We start from the raw sequence: 21618 nt of genomic DNA on the forward strand, positions 1-21618 counted from the left end.
CCTCTGCCAGCCTGTGCAGGAATGAGGGCCACTCGCTGGCTCACCCTCCCCGCTTGCCTGGTCCTGGCACCCGCCCGGGGCCGCGGTGCCCCCATGGGGGCCACTCACTCCGCACTTCCCGCAGTCCCCAATGCTGAGCCATGCAGCGGCCAACTTGGGCCTGCAACTGTCTGTAGGCACAGGCCGCCCCCCCCCAGGCCACCACGCAAACACACATGCCAGGCTGCCTCCGAAACGGCCGGGCCCCTGCCCCACCGCAGCAGAGTGGCCGCTGCAGGGTGCCGGGGCCGGGAGACCGTGGGGGGCATGGGCCGGAGGAGCCAGGCTCTGCACGAGGGCCGCAGGGGCCGGCTGACCCTTCCAGCTTAGAGCCTGCGCACACGCGTCTGCTTGGGGCCCAGGCACCCGCTCCAATGGCGACCGTCGTGTAGGCTTCATCAGAAGAAACCGGACGATTGCTTCCCATGCACGCCAGGCAGGGCCGAGCTTGGACAGAGACGCGAGACTAGCAATAAGGAGACCAAACTGGGAAAGCTCAGGGTTCCCCACCCCGGCGGTGCAGGGGCTCCTCCTCTTCCATCCCAAGACCACGCACCCACCTACCCGACGCAGGGTGAACCTCTCCCACGAGGCCCCCCGGGGGCCAGCCCGGCACCCGGAACCCCGCTGCCTGCCCGGTCGGAGCCCTCGAGAGCAGAGCCCAGACGTGGAGGGCCCCGCATCGCATGAGTCTGTCACCGTGGAAGGTTCAGAATAGGGAAATCCACAGAGACAGGGAGCAGACTGGGGCTTGGCCGGGGGCTGGGGGCGGGGGTGGGGAAACAGCTAGAGAGTGTTCTAGAACTGGACGCTAATGATGGTCACAAAACTTGGTGAGTGTACTAAACCCACTGGACTCTAGGCTTCTTAAGGGCGTACTTTCTGGCACGTGTTTCATCTCCGTAAAAAGGGACCACAAACAGGAACCACGTGCAGCAAGATACAGTGGATGGTGCAAGAGATGGACGGAGCTTGCTCACGTCTAGAACACTCCTGCCCCTCGAGCCTCAGAACTCCCCCAGGAGCTGTGAGGGAAGACCCCTTCCCATCTCCATCACCTGGGCCATTCAGCCTCTTCCCTGCCGGCCGGGCACGGAGCGGGCGCCTGGCCGGTTGGACAGGGCAGGTCACTTGCTCCCCCGGCGGCCAGAGGAGGGAGGGTGGGGTCCCTGGCACCAGGTTTACCGAGCGCCTGCTACGTGCCAGGCACTGTTCTGGATGCTGGGGAACCAGCAGGGAACCAGAGACAAGAAGCCCTTCCCCACGCAGAGGCGAGCAAACAAACCAGTACGACACACGATGTGCCAGATACCCAGAGAGGCTACGAAGGAGACTGCAGCCGGGGGAAGGCGGGGCGAGGCAGAGACGCGAGTCCAGAGAGGGTCCGTGAGAGCAGCAGAGTCTTGAGGGAAATGAGAACGCACATGGGGCAGGCGTCTGGGGACGGGCACGGACAAAGGTCAGAAGGCTGGAGCTGCCCGGCAAGGACCACGAGCCCACCTGCCAGGTCGGCGGGCACACCCCCAGCCCAGCTCCAGGGGACCCTGCGGGTCAGCTGCCCCCCTCCCCCAGGCCCAGAATCGCCCCCACCCCCTTGCCTGGGAGGCCTTCCCGGGTGGCGCACAGGTGAGCTCCCTCTACCTGGGACCTTCTCGCCCCTCCCTCACGTGCGCCAGCTCCCGTCCCCTTCCACCCCGGAGGCTCTCGCAGGGGCCACCTGCCACCCAGCCCCGAGCCCCGGCCGCGTGCGTCCCTGGCCAGGTGTCTGGCGGTGGCTGGTGACACAGGGAGGCGGGCGTGGGGCTGCCGCTGCTCTGGAACGAGGTCGTTGGTGGAACGAGCGACCTGGCAGAGACGCTCTGAGCACGTCTGCGGCCAGGATCCAGGAGCGCCGGCCAGGGCTGCAGCCGGGCTCAGACCAGATGTTGAGGGAGAACAAGAGGTAAAGGTGTTAAGCTTCCAAAAGGGTATAGCGGACTGCCACATCTGTCCAGGGCACTCTCTGGTCCAGCTGAACAGGCTGGAAAGGAGGCCAGGAGAGGGAGCAGGACCCGGGGGTCCTTCACGGGGACGTGTGGCCAGCCTAGCGCCGGGAGGAGGGCTCCTGGGCCGGCGGGGGGAGGCCTTTCTCCCCATGGAGTGAGGGCCTGGGGCTTCTGAGGGCTGAGTGCACAAGGCCAGGGTCGGGGCCACGGCCACCCGAACAGCCCACCCACCACGCATCAGCTCCGACCTCAAGCCAGAAACCACTGATTCCACAGGGGCCCTCTTCTCCACGGCCCTGGGGGACGGGGAACACCCAAAATCTTCCTTATTCTGCCCATCCATTCCCTCTCCTCACCGCCTGGCCCCAGGTCAGGACCCCCGTCCCCTGCTCTGGCTTGCAGTCTCCTCCCCCATCCCAGACTGGTCTTCCTTACCTGCAGGCCTGGTCGCGTCACAGCCCCGCTCGAGGCTTCCCGCACTTTCCTACTGCCTATGGGGAAAAGTTCAACGCTCTCAGCCAAGACCCCGAACCTCTTGCCCTCTCTTTTATGGCCCAGGTGCCAGGCCCACCACGAAGGTGAACCCGCTCGCCTGTGTCTCTCCATGTGAACTGTTGCCTGCCTTGTGGCGTGGTCCAGATTCACCACGGACCCCCGCGCCCCCGGCAAGGCAGAGCCCAGCTGCTCTGAGCCGTCCCTGCAGGCGTCCCGCTGGAACCTTCCAGACCTGCGCCGCCCACGGCAGCAGCCACCGGCCACGGCGCATCCGAGACGTGGCTGGTCTGTGGGCAATGGGCCACGAGTGAAAAACATGCAGTGGATTCCGGAGATTTCGCGTGAACCGAGAACGCCGGGTATCTCGGTCACGCTTAGATGCAGGGGTGTTGCGGGGAACGTATTCTGGGCTGGGTGAGATAAAAGATGGCGTAGAAATGAATTTCACCTGCTCCCTGGCACTCTGGTAGAGGGAGCGTCTAGAAAACTCAGCCCCCTTGTGTGGCCACCATTACACTTCCATGGATGGCGCTGCTCTGGTCAGAGGTTGGCAAAATTTTCCGGTAAAGGTGCACACTTTCCCAGCAAATATTTTGTGCTTTGCGGACCGGACCCTATGGTCTGTGCCACACTGGCAGACGCTGCGGCACATAGCGTGCAGACCCAGGCGCACGGCCGCGTTCCAACATAACTTTTTTTTACAAAAACAGACAGTGGGATGGATCGGGCCTGGTGGTCTCTGCTGTAGATGGCCGGTTTCCAGACTTTTGAAAAGGACTACTCAGTAAAATGTATTTTTGAAAAAAGGGGGAAGGGAGGAGATTGATTCCAATTGCTTTCTTTTGTCCAATTAAGGTCCAAAAACAAAGGAATAAAACCCAGCAGGTATCACTGTAACTTAACTCAAATGGGCATTTCAAGCACAGAGACATTTAGGTGTTAGAATCCATCCCTCCATTCAGAATCTCGGCTTTCTGACCCGGCCCCTGGGCAGGCAGAGACTGTCAGGGAACGCAGGCCGTGCGCAGGCTGGTGCCGGCACAGTCCGGCGGGGGACGTGATGGGGCTCAGACCTGCGGTCACAGGAGGGATCATAGGGCCACGCCATCCACACCCCCCCGAAGGACACTGAGTCCCAGAGCAGGGTGACTCCCCTGACCCTCCTTCCGTGCCGATTCTGATGGAGAAGGGTCTGCATTTCTAGCGGGCTCCCTGGGCTGCTGGTCCAAAGACCAGACGGGCGCAGTGAGACCCGAGTTCTGCGTTATCCGGCGGAACTTTCTGCAATAATGGAAGGGTTTAGCTCTGCCCAGCAGGGAAGCCAGGACCCTGCACGGGTGCAGAGCCTTAGACACGTGGCTGGTCTGAACAGGTGCGTGCCGTACGCGTACGGGACTTCAGAACTTAGTACAAAAACAAAAATGCCAACCGTCTCACCAAGAACGTGCACTGACCCCATGTTGGGGTTCTGTGGGATATACTGGGTTAAGTTACATGTGATTCACCTCTTCTGCTGCTACCACTTTTCCCCCGGCTGGCACTGTATTTGTACTGGAGAGCGTCACTCTGCAGCCTCTGAGACAGTGAGCCGACTAGCCTCTGTTGAACTCCTCTGGTGACGGGGAACTCACCACCTCTCCTAACAACCAATAGCTGAAGTTGGGAGATCATAGTTAGAATTGTCCTTCGACATGTTCCTTGAAAGCCACCGCCCCTTCCTACTCTTGGGTCCTGTCCAGGCGCACAGGGTCTGCTCTCCCTGATGTGAGCACCTGCTGGCCTTGGAAATGGTCAGACTTTCCAGATCCTGGTTGAGCCCAGGATGCCATGAGTCAGTCCTCCTGACCAGCCGCCCATAAAGACAGCTTCCCTACGGATAATGGAACAAATCCCTGTGCACAGGCTCTCCATTTCCAACCCCATTTCCCAGGGGCAGGTGGCCCCGACCGGTCCCTGCGCTAGTTTACCGTGAGGAACCGAGGCCCAGGTGGAGGGCGGCAGGACGGGCAGAGCTGCCGTGGGAACCCGACCCTTCCTGACTGTTGATCCAGGCTTCACCCCCGTGCCTCCTGCATGCGGCTGGAGACGGCGGTGAGTTCCCACTTTGCTCCCCTGCTCCTGGGACCCCCCCCCCAATACTTGTACTGAGTCGTGCACACACGGCGTGTGGCCGCTGAGCCACAGGGAGGGCCGTTGTTATCAGTGACGTCCCAGTGACCCCCCGACCCCAGAATCACCGCCAGGGCACCCCATCGGCTCCCGGGCTCAAGACCTTCACGTCTCCTGCTGGTTTCCCTGGTTCACCTCAACTGCTCGGTCAGATTCCTTCTGGATTCCCAACCTGCTCGTCTCCAGCAGGAGAAACAGGAGAACAAGTAAAGTCGTGCTGGCACGGGCGAGCAGGGCCCCTCTCCAGGCCAGGAGGCGCCAAGCGAAGGAAGGAGGAGGCATGAGGGGACCCTCCCTCCAGAGCGTCCCCAAACGCTGGGTGCTCAGCTCCCCCGGGGCTGGGCCGTGTCTTCACAGAGGCTTTCTGCTGCCTTCTCAATACAGGTGCGTGTACTCACGCATGTACGTGTGCACAAGTACACACGAGCACACACGGTACACAATCACACGCACACACACACACACACACACACAGGACCCCACACGGCCCTGCGGCCCCACTGCGGCTCCCCTGCCCGACACACCGAAGCTGCCCACTCGGGGTGCCCGAGACACGGACGGCACGTGTGCGTTGGTGACAGGACAGGCACGGGCTGTGGGGAGCACACAGGAGCCTCTACAGCCCCCAGAGCCCTCTGGAGGGGAAAGAAAGAAGACATCGGGTCCCATCTTAGAAACACAGAAGCCTGGGCCTGGACGGGAAGACGTGGGCCGGCTCCCTCCTGTGAGTGGGGCCCGCGGCATCCAGAGCGGACGGGCCCGCGGCATCCAGAGCGGACGGGCCCGCGGCATCCAGAGCGGACCGGCCCGAGGCATCCAGAGCGGACGGGCCCGAGGCCTCCAGAGCGGACCAGCCCGAGGCATCCAGAGCGGACGGGCCCGCGGCCTCCAGAGCGGACCAGCCCGAGGCCTCCAGAGCGGACCAGCCCGAGGCCTCCAGCTCCCGCCGCAGCCCCAGTGCGTCTCCCTCCAGAACTGGACTCGCTCTCCCCGGGGGGCCCAGACACCACGGACCCCCTGTGCCCGTGGCACTCAGGTCTGGGAACACAGTCCTGCTCCAGGCCACGCAGCCCCTGGCGGAACCACGTCACCACCTGGCGGCTGGGCTGGCAGGCCAGGAGGGGGCTGCAGGGGGCTGCACAGCCGGCCGGAGTTCAGGACAGGAGGAGGGGCTGGAGTCCGCTGGGAGGAAGAGGGGGTGACGGGGAGGAGCAGAGGGAGCACGAATACAGAAGAGGGGAGAAGAAACTAGGCCGGGAGGGAAGAAGGGGGAGAGGCTGAGAGGCACGGAAAATTCTGGATGCGAGAATGGACACCAAGGCGGAAGGCAAAGGCTGGAGGCCAGTTGGGAAGCACAGAGAGAGACGCTAGGACGAAAGAGGCCGAGGTCTGGGGGGACTGGTTAAGCCCTGCGTCGGGCAGCAAGGGAACCCCTTCTGCAGCGACTGCATCTCCAGGCCTGGGCTAGAATCCACCCCTGGCCACAGAGACCCCGAGGGTGCCCTGCTCCCACACCACCAGGGGCTTTGGGCCCAGCCCACGGGACCGCTGCCTTTGGTTCGGGGCCTGAGTTGGGCGCCAGGAGCCGCAGGCGCCATCCCAGAGCTGCTGACATCCCCGAGGCTCTGCCGGCTCCGGCTCTCTCCCTGGAGCCCCACGTTCTGCTCTGAGCCACCCCAGGAGGCTGTCCCCAAGACCCAAGACAGGAGGCAGAGGACACTTGTGCTGGCACCTCAGCCGCCCTCCGCCAAGGACGGCCGCCACGTGTGATCCCCGAGCTCAGTGCGGTGGGCACAGGCTCCGGGCCGTGTGGGGAAGGGACAGGCCGCGGGCAGAGTCAGCCCTGCTGCAGTGTCCTTCCCTGCCCCTTGGGGGCCTCTCAGCGCACCAGCCGCCATTGACTGAGCCCACGGACCACTGTGCCTGCTCCTCGGGTCCTGCGGGCCACACATGGGTCCTCACGTGGGGCCTTCGGGATGCGGCTTCGCTGTACTCAGTACAGGTGAACCCCCTCAGACTCCCCGGGGGTCACTGTAGGTCACTATAGGCGGGGAGATGTGAGCTAAGCCAACCTTTCACTTGTGATTCTGGGAAACGGGGCATGTCATTCGCACCTCGGTCACTAACCGTAACTATGGGAAACAGACACAGGCCTCCCTAGCGAACTGGGAAACCTACAAACGCTGTCCCGAGAAGAGTCGGCCATGCCCCACCTGCTTTGAGGGCCAGTGACTGACCCGGCCACCCCCAGCCCCTCAGGCCCGGACACGCACATCTGTCCACATTACAACGCACTGGCTCGGAAGACGCCCCACGCGTCTCCACCTCTGGGCAGAGACACCCCACGGGGCCGCCGGGGCTCCCGGGCCACTCTGCTCTGCACAGACTTCAAGCTCAGTGGGGTCTGAACACGGAGCGGCCCTCGGGCTGCACCCCAAGCTGGGTCTCCCTCCAGGCCGTCACTCCTCGCTCTGCCCGTCTCCTGTGCTCATCCGGCCGGCACACTGGGCTCCCTGCTCACGCGCTCCAGGGAAACCCACTCACCCCACAGGACAAGAGTCCACAAAGCAGGCCACTTCTACTCTCCCCAACCCAAAAGCAATCTCCGAAACGCCGTTGGCTAAAACTCTGCAGGCACGGCGAGAGCGCGCGCCGCACGGAGGCTCCTGTCCTGACACTTGGACACTTCAGCTCCGCGCGTGGCTGGGAGGCGGTCAGAGGGCAGACGTGCCCGGGTCCTTGCACCCTCCGGCCCGAGACACACCCGAGCCTTGATTCTGGGGTGGAAGCCAGGCTCTGCTTGTCGGTGGCGTCCCCCCAACCTCCGTGTGCCTCGGTTTCCTTAACCGTGAAACGTGCACGCGTACTTGGCTGATTCTGCAACAAACCGCCGGAGCGCTAACTGGGCAGGAACCCACAGAAATCACTGATGACGTCGGCAACCAGACCACCCCAACGGCCCAGACTGTGACAGCAGTTCCTTCTGAAGACTCGGACAAGCTTCTGTCCGGGCCTGGCTCCCCGGCGGGCCAGGGTGTACTCACAGGCCCGTGACGTCCGCGGCAGGAAGCATGTGCCAGACGGGGTTCCTGCAGTCACACCCAGGAGACAGGCCAACAGCCCAAGGGACAGACAGCGGCCCTGGGCACACTCAGGCAGCATGAGAAGCTGCAGGACCTTTGCTTCGGTAACTAATCCTACGGAAAGTTCTATCGAGTGGCGTTGCTACTCCCCAGAAGCAATTATTAATAAGAGACGAGCTTCCTAATGAATCTCAAATAGACCCTAGAATTCCCCGACCACCCCCAGAAGCCCTTGGGTCCCAGAGCCCGAGGGAGGGCTTCTCGCCGTCAGTGACTCCAGCAGGCAGCCCCCTCAGCCTGGCAGCTGGGTGCAAAGGCCACACCCTCCATGGAAACTTCCAGAGGCTGCCAGTATCTTCGAGGGCAAGCGAGGCTATCCATGATTTCATCTCGATTGAGGGCAGAAGGAAGATGAGGTCAGCAGAGCTCGGAACACAGCCCTCAGGAAGGTGCCGCTCGCCGTCTCGGGGGCCCGCTCTCCCTCCGACCAACCAGTGACGCACCCGTGCAGCCCCGCCCCTCGTCACCGGCGCTCCTGGATCCTTAAGGCCCTCGTATCTCTCCCCCAGGGTGATTCCCGGCTTCGCAATGGGATATGGTGGTAAGATTCCCCTACAGCACGCTGCTGCTTAACAGGAAGTCACAACTGTGACGAAACCACACTTTGTGGCCCTGGGGTTTTCCCTCCTGCTCCCTACAACTGTCTGCTCTGGGGACCCAGACGAGGGCCTCACAGGGAGTCTTACCAAGCTTCTCGATTTGCAGATGAGCTCCTCCCTGCTCTGAAAGGTGACCGGTATCGACCTCACATCTTGCTGGGCCGGTCACAATGCACCACGGTCAACAGTCTTCCTGTGTCCCACCCCAGGATCCCTAGGAGGGTCCAGATGTGGGGGGACCAGGGCTCTGGGATGCCCTGTGGGGAACTGAGGAACTCACAGGGAACCCTCAGTGGGCCTCCACACCAGGCTGGGCAGGTGGGGAAACCGAGGTTGCCCGGGGCCCCTCGGGTAAACTCTTAGCAAATACCAGAGCCCGGACAGCAGCCGGACGTCTCCTGGGGTGGGTGACCCGACGCTGTGCAGTGGCCAGTGAGGACTCGGACAATCACCATCTCTGCTGAGAGGCTGGGAAGAGAGATGCCTGGCGACGAGTGTCTCTAAGGAATTACCGAGTCACCATGTCTCGGAGGGGACACGGCCCGGGCTCTGCACACGTGGGGTTGAGCCCATGCAGCAGGAAAAGGCTCCGCGCCGTCCCTGCGTTGAGAACGGAATTCTGTTGGTTGACGTCTCACCTTCTAACTGCGAGTCGGAAAGCCTGTGGCTGCCAGCGCTTGCCTGTTTAAATGCTGCATCTCAATGTGCCACAAACCACGTCTCGTGTCCTGCCTGATTTCCCGTGTTCGCCCCTGCTGCTCCTCTCAGGGGTGCGGCCGAGACTCAACCCAGAGCCTGCCGACAGCACCAGGGCTCGCTCACGCAGACCTCTGAGGCGGGGCTGCGGGGAAGGCGAGCTCTGATCCCAGATAACTGCCCAGGGGGCTGCCTGGGACCCCCCTCCTCCCGTGGCCTCCACTTCCAGGGGACATGAGAGGCTCTGTCTCCCTTCAGAGGTGGTGGGGGACAAGCAAGGTCCCCAACAACCCGTCATGATTTGTTTCTCGCCGACCCTGGACCACGGGAGCTGCGTGGACTCCCAGAAGCCTGTGTCCCTACAGAGAGCCAGGAAATGGCTGCATTTGAGATCTCTCCCAGCCCTTGGGGACACACGGCCACGCGCTGCAGACTGCTTCGGAGGAAACGGTACTTTAGAGCCTGGCCCGGTGGGCACGTTCTGGTTTTCCCAGAGACGACTGTGCTCACGGCTGACCCCCACTCGGGACGGCTGTGACCCACTGGCATCTTCTCGCCTTACCGCTGCCCCTCCAGAAAGCTCCAAATGCCACCACCTGGGGATGCACTGACCCAGCCCCGGAGGGACCGGCGTGCCTTCCTCCGGGTCGTGTGGCTGGGTACGCTCACCCCAACTACCAGCACAGGTCTGACGCCATCAAGGCAGTGCCAACATTTGCCAGTTTCCCCAGGACTGCAGCTACTTCATTGTAACTCAACCCTCCCGTTCGGCCCGAGAGGACGGGATGCTCTTGTTCTCCTTCTCAGAGGAAGATCCTGAGGTTCAGAGAGGTGAACTGACTTGCCTAATACAGCCAGTGCACTGCATATTCATCTCCAACCCACTGTCTGCGTAGGGAGCCGGGGTCTCCTGGGGTCTGGCAGCCCCGGGGAGTTCCCATGTGTAGCCGTGGGGGTGGGGCAGATGCTTCCTACTTGAGCAGGTCTGCTAGGTCTGCTCCTGACTTTACCTGTGGGCTTGTTAGAAATGCAGATTCCCGGGGCCCACCCCAGCGGTCCCCAAGTGACTGCTGCACTCCCGGAAATTTGGTATGCCCTGGAAGGCTGACCTCCGAGGTCCTCCCTGACCGTCTGCAACTCAAATGACGATGTGGAATTTGGGGAGTCGGTCACGGCCTGGGCTTGGATACCTGCCTGCCTGGGGGAGTGCAAGGCCCCTCAGCAGCTCCTGTCACCACTGAGCTGTGCCCAGGACTGCCCAGATGTCACAGGTGGTCCTGGGGAGGGTGGGGGCCAGGGCCAAGGTCTATGGATCACAGGCCACTTCGGCGGCCCTTTGTGGTCAGTACCCACCCACCCCGGCCCGGGCCCTTCCTCTGCAGCTGCTGACGGGCTCAGCAATCCTGCTGTGTGGATCCTTGTAAGGGGCTGACCTGAGGGCCCAGCAGCCTAGGGACTGACCTGGTTCAGCTCCGTGGGCCCCATCTTTGCCTGCACGTCCACAGCTCCTCCTGAGCCACCTGCAATGGCCCCTTCTTTCTTGGCTCCCTGGGGAGCCCAAGGGACACAAAATGACAAGAACGCACCAACCAAAGGCCCGGCCCCACCTGGAGCCGGTCACTGTCTCCAAGAAACACACCTTCAAGTGCACACACGGGAGGGGTGGTGGAAGTACATGTTCACTTGAGACTCTCGGGCCTGGCCTGACCCTGACTGGCAGCTGCGCAAGATCCCTTCTCCCTTCTGCCTCCCACCTCCACACCCAGGCCCAGGTGCAGACCCAGTCCCACGGGAACCCTCCCGGCTGGGGTGCGCAGGCCCCAGGACCGTCAGCCTGAGATCTCCAGGCCTCACTGTCTTCCCCCTTCAAGCCCCGGGGCCTCTCCAAGCAAGCAGCTGCCCCCACCCCTGCAGACCCAGGCAGAGGTTCGGGGTGCTAAAGATAAAGCAAGCAGCCCCAGAGTGCAGGGAGGGAGGCGAGCCTGGAGGTGTGGGCGGCCTGGGTGGGTGAGGCAGGGTACCGCAGCCCCCAGCCGGCTCTGGCTGGGCCGGCACTGGGATCCGCAGCCCTGAGAGACCAAGGGGCCTGGGGGAGGCGAGGAGGTGCCCCCTCCATCCCCAGTGCAGGCCTGGGACCGCACTGATTCCGCATTGGGTGGGATCGCAGGACCCCCGCCCCGCACACCACGGCAGGCGGGCGGGCAGGCAGGCAGCAGCTGCTGCTGCTCTGTGCGCACCTCCCGTGGAGCGTCCTGGGGCTTTGGGGGCTCAGAGTCGCTCGTCTTTCTGGCCCCTCACCAGCCCGAGCTTCCTGCGCAGCCCAGCAGATCGCAAAAGTCTGGCCCTAGCCCCCTCCCCGGGCCGGAGCTCCGGGGCCTCCCTCGCCAGCCCCACCAGGCGGGTGGCCCGTCTCCCCCGAGGCCGTGCGCGGTCCCCGCTGCAGCAGAGCTCGGCGCCCCCGCCGCCGCCGCCTCCGCGCGGCCCCCCGGCTTTCCCGACGCGGCCGGGAAGGGGCCCAGCTCCCCGCCCCCCCCCCCGCCCCCGCGCCCCCCGCGGCCCGGCGCGAAGTTCCCCAAAGTGACCGCGGCGCCGAGAACCCCCGCCCCCTCCCCTCCGGCTTCCCCCGAGACTCCGCCCGCCGCCCCCTCCCGCGCCTTCGGAAAAGTTGCGAGCGACGCCCCAAACTCCGGCCCCCCGCCCCGCGCCGCGCGCGCCCGGGGCGACCCCGCGCTCGGCCGCCGCTCCCCCCGCCGGGCCCCGGCGCCATGACGCGGGGAGCGCAGCGGGGCCCCGGCGGCGGCGCGGAGGCGGCCGAGCGCGGGGTGGGCGGCGGCGCGGGGCGCACGTGCGCCGGGCGGGGGGCCGCGCCGGGGCCGGGGGCAGCTTACCTGTTGGAGGTAGAGGAAGGCGGGCGGGCAGGGCACGGAGTGCGGGAGCATGCTGCCGGAGTTGGACAGCAGGAGGCAGCCCGAGTTCGCCATGGAGCACAGCATGGGGCGGCAGGGGGGCGCCCGGCGGCAGCTCTGCGCTCGCTGCGCGGCTCGCACCCTCCGCGCGTCCCTCGGTGTGTGCGCGCGCCCTGCCTCCCGGGCGCCCTCTCGGTCTCCTCCTCCTCCTCCTCTTCCTCCTCGGCCCTCCCCTCCCCCTCGCGGCGCTCCTCAGGAGGGAGGCATGGACGGCGAGCGGCGCGCCTCTGCCCGGTGCTCCCCTGCCCGGGCGGGGATGCTGGGGAGAGCGCGCGCGAGAACACGGCCCGGCAGGCTGTGTGCGCGAGAGGAGGGACGAGGGCAGCGGGGGAGCGGGCGCCCGTCACTTTGGAGCCACCGGAGCCCTGTCTGCAAAGAGTGGCGCGTGTGCGTGTGAGTGCGCGCGTGTGCGCGCGTGTGTAGCGGTGGGAGGGGGAGTCCCTGGCGTACTCCAACCTCAAACAGAGCCCCGCGCCGAGGGAAGAGAATCCGGAACGACGGCGCGACAGCTGATCACACACTTAACCCCTCGCCCGCCGGCGCCCTCTCCGGGGCCCCTCGGCGGCCCTCCTCCGCCCCGCGTCCGGCGGCTGCCCCGGGCGTGGGCTCCGGCATCTCCCTCCGGCCCCGCTCGGCCCGCCGGCCGCTGCGGAGAGGACCGGCTCTGCCGGCTTTGCGGCCGACCGGAAGGCGCTTCGTCCTGCTCGGCGTTCCGAGCGGCGCCTCTCATAAGGGAGGCCGGCTCAGTGGCGGGGATGTCGGTGATGTAATGAGGGCATCTACGCAGAGGCTTCCTAGCCGGGGAGCGCTTCTCCGCCGCCCGGAGCTTGGAAAGCCAGCTGGAGCCCCCCGGGGGCTTCTCCTGCCCCCCCACCGCGGACCCCAGACCTCATTGACACCTTAGGCCTGCCCCAGGCACATGGTCCTGTGGGTATTTAATAGGGGAGGGGGCGGGGACAAGGGGCACTGGCCACAATGCACCCTCCCCTCCCCAGACTCCGTTGCGCTGGACTTGGTGGACACACACGATGCAGCAGCAGTGCGCACGTATGGACCCCGCACGTATGGACCCCGGAACCCAGCCACTGCTTGGCTCGGGTGTTCACTGTTCCTATACCACCACTGACACAGATGTGTGTGTGTGTGTGTGTGTGTGTGTGTGTGTGTCTGCAGCATCACCAGGCACAGACACCCTCCCCCACCGGCCTGCGTGCATTCACGCTGGACAGATGCCCCTGACCAGGCTCATTAACCGGGACAAGCCACAGGTGAGCCTGGCTGTGAGGGACAGTCTGCTACCTGCCACCCCTAGAGACAGAGTCAGCAGGAGGACACACCTAGCCTCTTGTCCCATGCATGCACGCTTCTCCTGGTAAGGGGAGAAACCCACGAATACCCAGGACCAATTCCGGACGCACCTATCTTTCCTAAAGCACTTGAGATTTTCTTTCTTTCACTTCTGAGAGCAAGCCCCACTCTGGAAGGAGGGAGGGCTGGGACCCCCTTATAATGGGAAAGCCAGCCATCAGAGGGAGGCCCCTTCACTGGCTGTGTGATTTTAGGAAAGTGGCTTGTCCTTTCTGGGCTCCCATTGGTGCACCCGTCCCGAGAGGCTAGGGGGACAGTGTGTGAGATGTCTTACTGTGCTCCCTGCGGTGTGTGTCTGTAAGAGCCATTCCGGAGGAGGTGGCGGGGGGGGAAGACGGACGGGTGGAGAACGGGCCCCCCCCCCAAGCCCTGTTTGGGAGCAAGCTCCGTTCGAGCAAGGCAGGCAGGTGTGTGGCCCTCGGACGCCGCTCTGTCAGGCACCTCGTGTCTCTCAAAGTAGCTGCGGTTCCCCTTCCTTAGAAGGAAAGGGGGTGCACCGTCTGGAAGGGAGGCAGATGGCAGAAGGGACAGGGTCGAGGGAGAGGCTGCAGCGGGGACAGCCGGCCCCGCCGCACGTAGCCCCTCTTGCTGACCCTCTTCCGGAGCCCCTCTCTCGGGGTGGCACGCTTGGCTGTGGACTTGCAGGGGCCATCTCCTGCCCCTGGGCGGGATGGTCACTAACTCGTCTCCCAGAAGAGGCACCCCGACGGCCTGAGACGGTGGTGGGGTGGCCCGGCGCTGAGGCCTGGGGCATCTGGGGAGGACCGTGGGGCTGGGTGTAGCATTTGTGAGGAGAGAGGGCTGTCCTGCGGAGGATGGAGCCCAGGGTGGCCCCGGCTACAAGAGCAGGGGCATCCCTGAGGGCCCCTGCCTCCCCAGTCCTGCTGCTCTGCTCTCCCGTTTTGGAAGCCTTCCCTCCCTTCTGCTCTTGCCGCCCTGGCTGCTCGCTCCCTGGAGGACGGTCAGGAACCTAGGTCAGCTGTGTAGCATTAACCCCCAGCCCTGTGCTCTAAGTCCACTGTCCGTGTGAATCATTCGCTCGTTAATTTGCCATTGTTACCCAACATCTACAGAGACTGAGGCTTTATTCCTCTTCTAAGAGGATTTGAGAGTGTCTTAAACATTGTCCAACCTACAGGAGACACCCTCTGAGTTGACTCTCCTGCTTTCCCTTGAGAACCCGCTACGTGCAGACAGAGACCGCACCAGGTGCTGGGGCTGTAAAGACCAAGTGCTCTGCCTGCAGTGAGTGCACCGTCTGGTGGGGAAAGCAAGCCGACACACTGTAGCCTACCGTGCTAAGACCTGTGATGGCCCAGGAGAGTGGGAGCGCAGATCTGGGGTGAGCTCAGACATGGGGTGGGGTTGGGGAAGCTTTCCTGGAGGGACCTCTGGGCTCAGTGCTTGGCTTCCAGCATCCTTGCCTCCTGGTCATCTGTGGGGCCTTTCAGCCTGGCCGCCCTGGCTTCAAGCCTCACCTCCAGAGAGTGTCGGGCCCTGCGAGCATGTCTAGACACCTGCCTCCATCAGTCAGCTGATCACACCTGGGCTCCAGAGAGACTGAGAACAACAACATGGAATTAACCACCACCACCACATCCAGAAGAAGGATCTGAACATCGTGTGCGTCCGGCTTCTTCCTCAGGACGGGCTGTGTGCCCACCACCTCATGTGCGGGGCCACGGGCTCGTGACTTCCACTTCGAGCCAGTTACTAACTGACAAACTGAGAGAGACTCTGTCCACGGTGGGGGCGGAGGTGGTGTCGTTGGGGGGTTAGGCCACCAACTAGCCAAACACTGTAGCCCCTCTGGTCTTCCTCTCAAGAGCGGAGTGTCGGGAGGGCAGGGAAGCTGCTGGCTGGTCTGCGCAGCATCCCCCCAGTGCCTGGAAGGGGACCCGGCAGAGATGAGCCCTCACCCCAGGGCTGATTCCGATGCTGAGGTGGCCACAGCGGCCAGTGTGGCTTGGAAGCCCAAGCTGGGCAAAGCTGCTGCAGAAAGCCAATGCCGCTGGGGCTGGGATCCCGACTGCTTGGGGCATCAGGACCATCTCTACGTCGTGGACAGGAGGAGAAAGGCAAGAAGGGGCCTGTGCTCCCCCAGCTGTGCCCCTGGGGGTGTCCCAAGGGTACACAACCCATCGGCGGTGATTGCTCCTGAGTGTGTGCGGTCCTTGCCCCCCTTACCGCGGACCTCCAGTGCCTACACAGTGGGGTTCAGCATTCTTCAGGTCCCCGTACTCCTAACAGCCCTCCAGAGACGCCGGTGCCTCCTGAGTGGAGGGTGGGGGAAGCCGCCGGGGCCCGGGGCGCTACTGCCCCCACTTCTGGGGGGAAAGGAGGCTGCGCCCTGGGAAGGGCTGTCAATCCAGCTCTAATATTCACTACTTAAAAAAAGAGCCAAGGAAAAAAATATCCCACTCGCCCTGAATCTGAGAAAGGCCTCGTTAGGGAGGCAGGAACAGAGCTGTAATTATTCCGGTGCTCCTGGGCACCACTATAAATACCAGGCAAAGAGGCACCTCAAAAGGTTTGGATGGTTCCAGGGCTTTGGAGATCTCTGGGCTCCTTCCTGCCCCCCCACCGGTGTCACCTTCCCTGGAGGGAGCTCTCCTGGGTGCCCCCCTTTCCCCCTGCAGGGCAGGGCCTGCCTTCCCCACCTGCTTGGGGAGACCCAGGCCTGAGCAGCCTTGCAAACATCCTCAGTCTTCGTGTGTACCTCTGCGAAATGGGGACACGGAGTCTCCTTGGGAAAGTGTATGCCAGGAAGTATCCAAGTCGGCCCGTGTTTTTAACAAAAGGTGGACAGTGGACAGTTCGGTAGTCGATCTGGTGTGCAACAGCCTATGGCACTCCCCCGATCCTCTGGAAATTCCCAAGGCTGCACATGGGTATATTCTCACAGGAAACAAAAGCCCCAAAGTCCCTCTAGGGGAGGCTGGGTGGGGGGCTGAGTTACTCATAGGCCAGCCCCTCTCTCACTTTCTGAGCACCCAGACTGGTGTCCTCGGCCTTCACCTATGTGCGGAGGACAGCCTGGAGCTTGGCAAAGGCGTGCCAGGACAAGGGGTGAGCTCACCGTCTCCGGCTGCAGCTGGGCCGTAACCTGCAGAGACAGCATGCTCGGTGCTTCCAGCAGAGCTGGAGTGCCCTGCCCCAACTTCAGGGTGTTGGCACAGGCTTGGGCATGAGCACCAAGGAGGCAGCAGTGGCACAGCTGTGCGTGGCTTCCCTATGGCAGGATGGGCTAGGACGGGCAGAGCTCTGGGTGGGTACCAGGGAGGCTACGGTGACCCGAGAAAGCTCTTCTATGTGAACCAACCAGACACCCACACAACCAAATGAATCTCTTCCAGGGGGATTCACGCCCCAGTTCCACAGCTATGGGCACAGGAGTGGGGTCAGGGAAAAGCCGCGAGCTGCTGGGGTGCATACGACAGACCCCCCTTGGGGAAATGTCAGGTTGAGGACAGGCAGCTCCTTGTCTTCATATGAAATCTGGGAGCCCCTCTGATTCCCGAAGGGGACAGCTTCCCGACTTTGGGAGTGGGGTGGCCACTTCTGCTTTGTCCTCGAGTGTCTGATACACCCAGAAGGGCAGAGGAGTCAGTGCGGGAGCCCCTGTGAGGAAGAGGACTGGTAGAGGCCAGGATGGGAGGGAGCTGTCCTGGCTGTTGAGGCCACACTGGACATGTCCAGCAGAGGGCCCACTCACACTAGCCAGAGCCTCCCCTCTGCGGCCAGGCCTGGGAGGAGAGGGGCACTGGGGGTCCACCCCACCCATGGGCCTCTCTGCACCCCTGAGCCACAGGACACTCGGCGGTGCTGAGGGGAAGCCAGGCCCGGTCCAGGCTGCCGGGGCCAGCACCCACCTTCCAGCCCCGCGGCACCCCTCCACGCCCACCAGTGCTGTCCCCCTGGTCCCAGCAGACTGCAGCAAAAGTAGAAATCCGCGTGCAAAGGGAGTTTATTTATCTGTTTAATTAAGAGGCGCTTGCCAGCCACATTCGGGTCCATCGCCGCACTTACAACCATGTCCCGGCAAAATTAAACATAATAAATATAGGAAGACTGAAAGCAAAGGGCACACTCGAGATATATGGGCAAAGCCAGAAGTTGCACAGGGTTGCAGTTATAAGCACATCTTTCTCTGGCAAGCTCCCCTCCCCTCGGGGCCTGTGAGCCGGAGGAAGGCTCTCAGAAAAGGGGTTGTGGGTGCTGTGCGACTGTGCGCTTTCCACTCAGCACTGCTGCCAAGCTTTATTTATTTTAAATGAGCCCCCAGGACTTCTCCCTTCTCCTCTTCTGGGGAGGGGGGGCGAGCTCATCACAGAGCAACAAGAACATCTGAAACCAGCCAGTGCTGAGCGGCTCTCGCTTGGGGCTTGGTGGGTAAGAGGCAGCGGCAGCTGCAGCCCTGGAAAGCTCTTTGCAGGCTCCTGCTGCATCTGGGCCATGAGCTCCTGGCAAGGAGGCGGAACGGGCCGAGAGAGCTCCGGAGAAACGGATCTGTGCTCGACGCTGCCGATTGTGGCCAAGCCACCGTTCAGGGTACTGGCCCCAGAATGCCACAGAAGCCGCAGGAGGAAGGGGATTTAGAGTTCCTATTTCTATCTCTGATGTGAAGCCTCGAGAACCTGAAATGTTTGCTTAGATGTCCTGGGAATGAGCGTGTCCACGGGGAAAGCAAAAGACAGGGACTGGTTATCGTCACTGACCACCAACCACAACAATAGCTTTTATTTGCTCAGTGCTTTGCTGGCTTCCCTGAAACACCTTAACGTGTCTGTTTTCCTGGATCCTTACAAGGCAGCCAGGGAAGGATGAGGCACTTGTAGGATCACAGAGGTGGCCCAAGGTCACCTAGCTAGTGGGAGGCCGAGTTTAGGCTGGAAACCAACGTTTCTGGCTGGCGGGTTCACGCGAGGCTCTTGCCTCCCTCCTACAACTCTGCTTGGTTTGCGCCATTCCGTGAACATCCCCGTCATTAGCCCTTGGCTCTCTCTCCTAACAGGATCAACCCCAAACCAAATCTGTTAACGCAATCGCCATTTGCAATAGCTTGGGCATTTACTAATCACACCACTGCTCGGTCTGTGTGGCAATTATCTCAAATTTCCTCTTTCTCATTAGGCAGGAGGTCGTGAGAACTCAGTAGGGTCGCTGAACCCTATGATCAAGCCAAAGAGAGAACCTGCTGTTGGACGGAGGAAGACCTTCCATGGGGGTTCCTAGCTGATCTGCCATGAGATGCTTCATTTCCTACGTATCCTCATCCCACACTCTGAGCCTGGCCCGCCTCCGGGAGGCAGAGAGAGGCGCAGGAAGGCTGGGTATTTGCGTGGGGGTGAAGATTCTAGCTCGGAGTGCCCACTGCTGGGATGCCCTTGGATGGCTGGGTCCCCAGGGCAGGGCTCCTGTTACGTTTATCACCGGCAGAGGCTGCGGGGTTGAGGAGAGCAGACAGAACCCACCACTCCACCGAGCCCACCCAGGCACGGCATCCCCACCCCCGCTTGCTGCCCTTCAGCACCAGGGACAGCGCCAGCCCCTTGCTCTCAAGTCTCCCCCCTTGCAGGGGCAGGCAGTGGGGCTGGACGAGAATTCGGGATCAGACTCTCCAGTCCTCCACCTTCTAGCTGGCAGTCACTGCAGCCTTCAGGGACAGGCACTGTCGTTTTATTTTAAATTTTTTTTTTTTCTTGAAGCACTCCACGGAGGGAGACCCTGACATCTCTCTGGGGAGCCCATCCAGATTTTTATCACCCTGACTGTCAAGAGATTCTGCCTTGTGTCTCACAGAAGCCTTTCCACTTTAATTTTTTTCAAAGGGGAAAAGCCTCAAAGGAGGGCCAAGGGGGAGCTCGGACCCGCTGCCGAAGCCACTGTCCCCGCCTCTGACTCCCGAGAGAGGCAGCGGGTCACCCAGCAGAGCCTGCAGAAGAAGGCCGTGCGCTCCAGGGGAGGGACGAACGGCAGCTCTGTGTGCCTCAGGTGTGGGGAAGGGAGGACCGTGCCTGTGACATGGGCGGCCGTTTGGGGACCTCCCGTGGCTGTGACCGGCACGAGTTTGTGTCAAGTTCCGTCAGGACTGAACTGAGGAAACGTGGCACGCAGGGCTCCTAAGTAGACGGCCACAGGAAGGGGGTCAAGGTTTGTTCTTACGTCCACTCGTGGTGGGGGCTGAGCTGCTCAGAGGAGAGGCAGGGAGAGCCCAGCCTTGTGTTTCCTGCCTCTTTCTAAAGCCAGCAACTGAAAGGTCGGCCTCTTCACTTCGCCATCAGTTAAAATCAATCTTACTTACCAGAGAGCCACTGCCCCTTCCTTCCGCCTAGGTGAGAGGCTGCAGGGCAGCCCTGAAGAGAAGGAGTCGCCTGAGCCCAAGGACTTTGAAAGTCAGGTCCTCCACTAGGAGCGAGTCTGAAAGACTCAGCCCAGCATCTGCCTCTAGCCCCAGCCCTAGCACTCAGCTAGTTAAGAAAAAAAAAAACCAGCCTCAAGCTTCAGGAAGCAGAATGCAAGGGGGCTGGCATTCCACTCTCCTTCTGCCCCTTTGTGCCCCTTAAAGCCAAAGCATCAGCTCATTAAAAGCTCATTAGGAGCCCGAGGCAGCAAAGGCCCAGAGAGGCAGCGTTGTCCTGGCAAAGCGCACGGCCCAGGGGAGGCGGGTGCACTGTGTCAGGCGGCCAGTGCCAAGCTGCAGACAGGAGCTGAGTGATGGGGTGGTGGGAGGTGGGGCGGGGGTGGCGGCTGGGAGGTTTCTCACCCAGAAGCCTCATGGGAGCCGAGCCTGTCCCAGGACTCACAGGGGCGAGGACAGGCTGGTCTGCCAGGAAGCAAAGGAATAGATATTTCCCCGCAGACCCCCTTCCCCACACCCCCAGCACGAGAGGGGCCCAATATGGGGTCCTTTCTCAGGCGTTGAGAGCAGGGAGCCAAGGCAGGGAAGAGGGAAAGGTAGGCAGGACCCTGGCTAGTGTCAGCCATGCCCAGCATCTCCAAAGGCGCCCGAGAAGTTGTATGAATTGCTGCTCACTGTGACTACAGTGCAGCAGATAAAGGGCCAGTGGATGCTGCTTGTTTCACTAGACTCTCTAGAGGGTGCCAAGAGCAGGGGCAACGGGGCGTCTCTGGTGGGGCTATGGGGGTCTTAGGCGGAAGCCGATTCTGGGGTGCCCACCCCTGCGGGCATCCATCCTTCTGCTCCCTGTCACACCTGGGGGGAAAGCCCTCCTCGTTCCTGATCTACTCTGGCATTGGGGTCCAGCACTGTTTGGCATCAACACCACCCTCCAGTTCCAAGACACACGGTTTCTGAGAATTCACTGGCAAGGAGGTTTGGGGAAAGCTGGCAGCGGGCGGAGGGCCTGTGCTGTCTTAGCAGCTCCCAGGCTTTCCTCCCGCTGAGAGTTGCTGCATTAGGATAGGGGGAGCCGTCTGTGCCTTTTCTTACTTCCCTAGGATGCTGTGACTTTTGATTCTTGCTTGATTAATATACAGCCAACAGAGACTGTATTTAAGGCAGCTTTAATTCTCTCAGGTCACCAAACTCAGGGGCAGCAAAGCTGCAAGGAGCCAGCCCTGCAATAGATCAAACACTGGGACCTTCAAATCGCTCCGTGGCCCAATTTCTCACCGCTGCGGCTGCCTGATAACCCTCCCAGCCTGGAGCCAGTATCCCTCTTTTCTAAGAGCGGGCACAGGGACCGGGCTCGGCAAGTGGGAAGGAGAGCGGAAGGACTGCAGCACCAGGGACAGCTCCGGCCGGCCCAGGGTGTCCAGCCCTCCTGCTTGCCTTTCCAAGCCAAGGCACCAATGGGTGCAAATGACCTCCGTGTTTTGCTGGAGGTGGCTGGGGCCACCCTGCCGATGGCACCTGTCATGGAAACATCCTCCCCAGCAGATGAGACACCTCTGAGACCCTGCGTGTTCTCACAGGCGTGGTCTATCTTTAGGCTCTCTCGTTCTCTGGCCCCCTGAGACCTCCACGCCGAGGAGAAGCCCGCTGCTCCTAGTGAGGACCAGCTGGCCAGTCTCCTTGCAGGTCCCTGGTGCCCGTGGCTTCTGCAGGGCCCCACAGTTTCCTTTCTGGCTCAACCTCATCCCCTTACAACTTGCCTCATTAGCATCTCCTGAAAGGCAGCCTAATTTCTCTGCT

The 21618-nt window shown here is 62.4% G+C and overlaps 1 protein-coding gene across 9 annotated transcripts in view; it reads right to left on the reverse strand.

Moving 5' to 3' along the window:
• Positions 1-21618, reverse strand: part of RBFOX3 (RNA binding fox-1 homolog 3) — a 389725-nt gene that overhangs the window by 65341 nt on the left and 302766 nt on the right. For 2 of the 9 annotated variants that reach the window (XM_082705491.1, XM_082705489.1), the window contains exon 1: positions 12015-12272. The exons of 4 other annotated variants lie outside the window; for them this stretch is intronic. In XM_082705491.1, coding sequence (XP_082561617.1) covers positions 12015-12119 — 105 coding nt within the window. In that variant the 5' untranslated portion in view covers positions 12120-12272. Of the gene's footprint in view, positions 1-12014; positions 12278-21618 lie in introns of those variants that run through there. 3 more of the 9 variants (XM_082705493.1, XM_082705492.1, XM_082705499.1) reach the window with 3 other exon arrangements.

The sequence above is a fragment of the Mustela nivalis genome (assembly GCF_964662115.1).
Source record: "Mustela nivalis genome assembly, chromosome: 17".
Lineage (NCBI taxonomy): Eukaryota > Metazoa > Chordata > Mammalia > Carnivora > Mustelidae > Mustela > Mustela nivalis.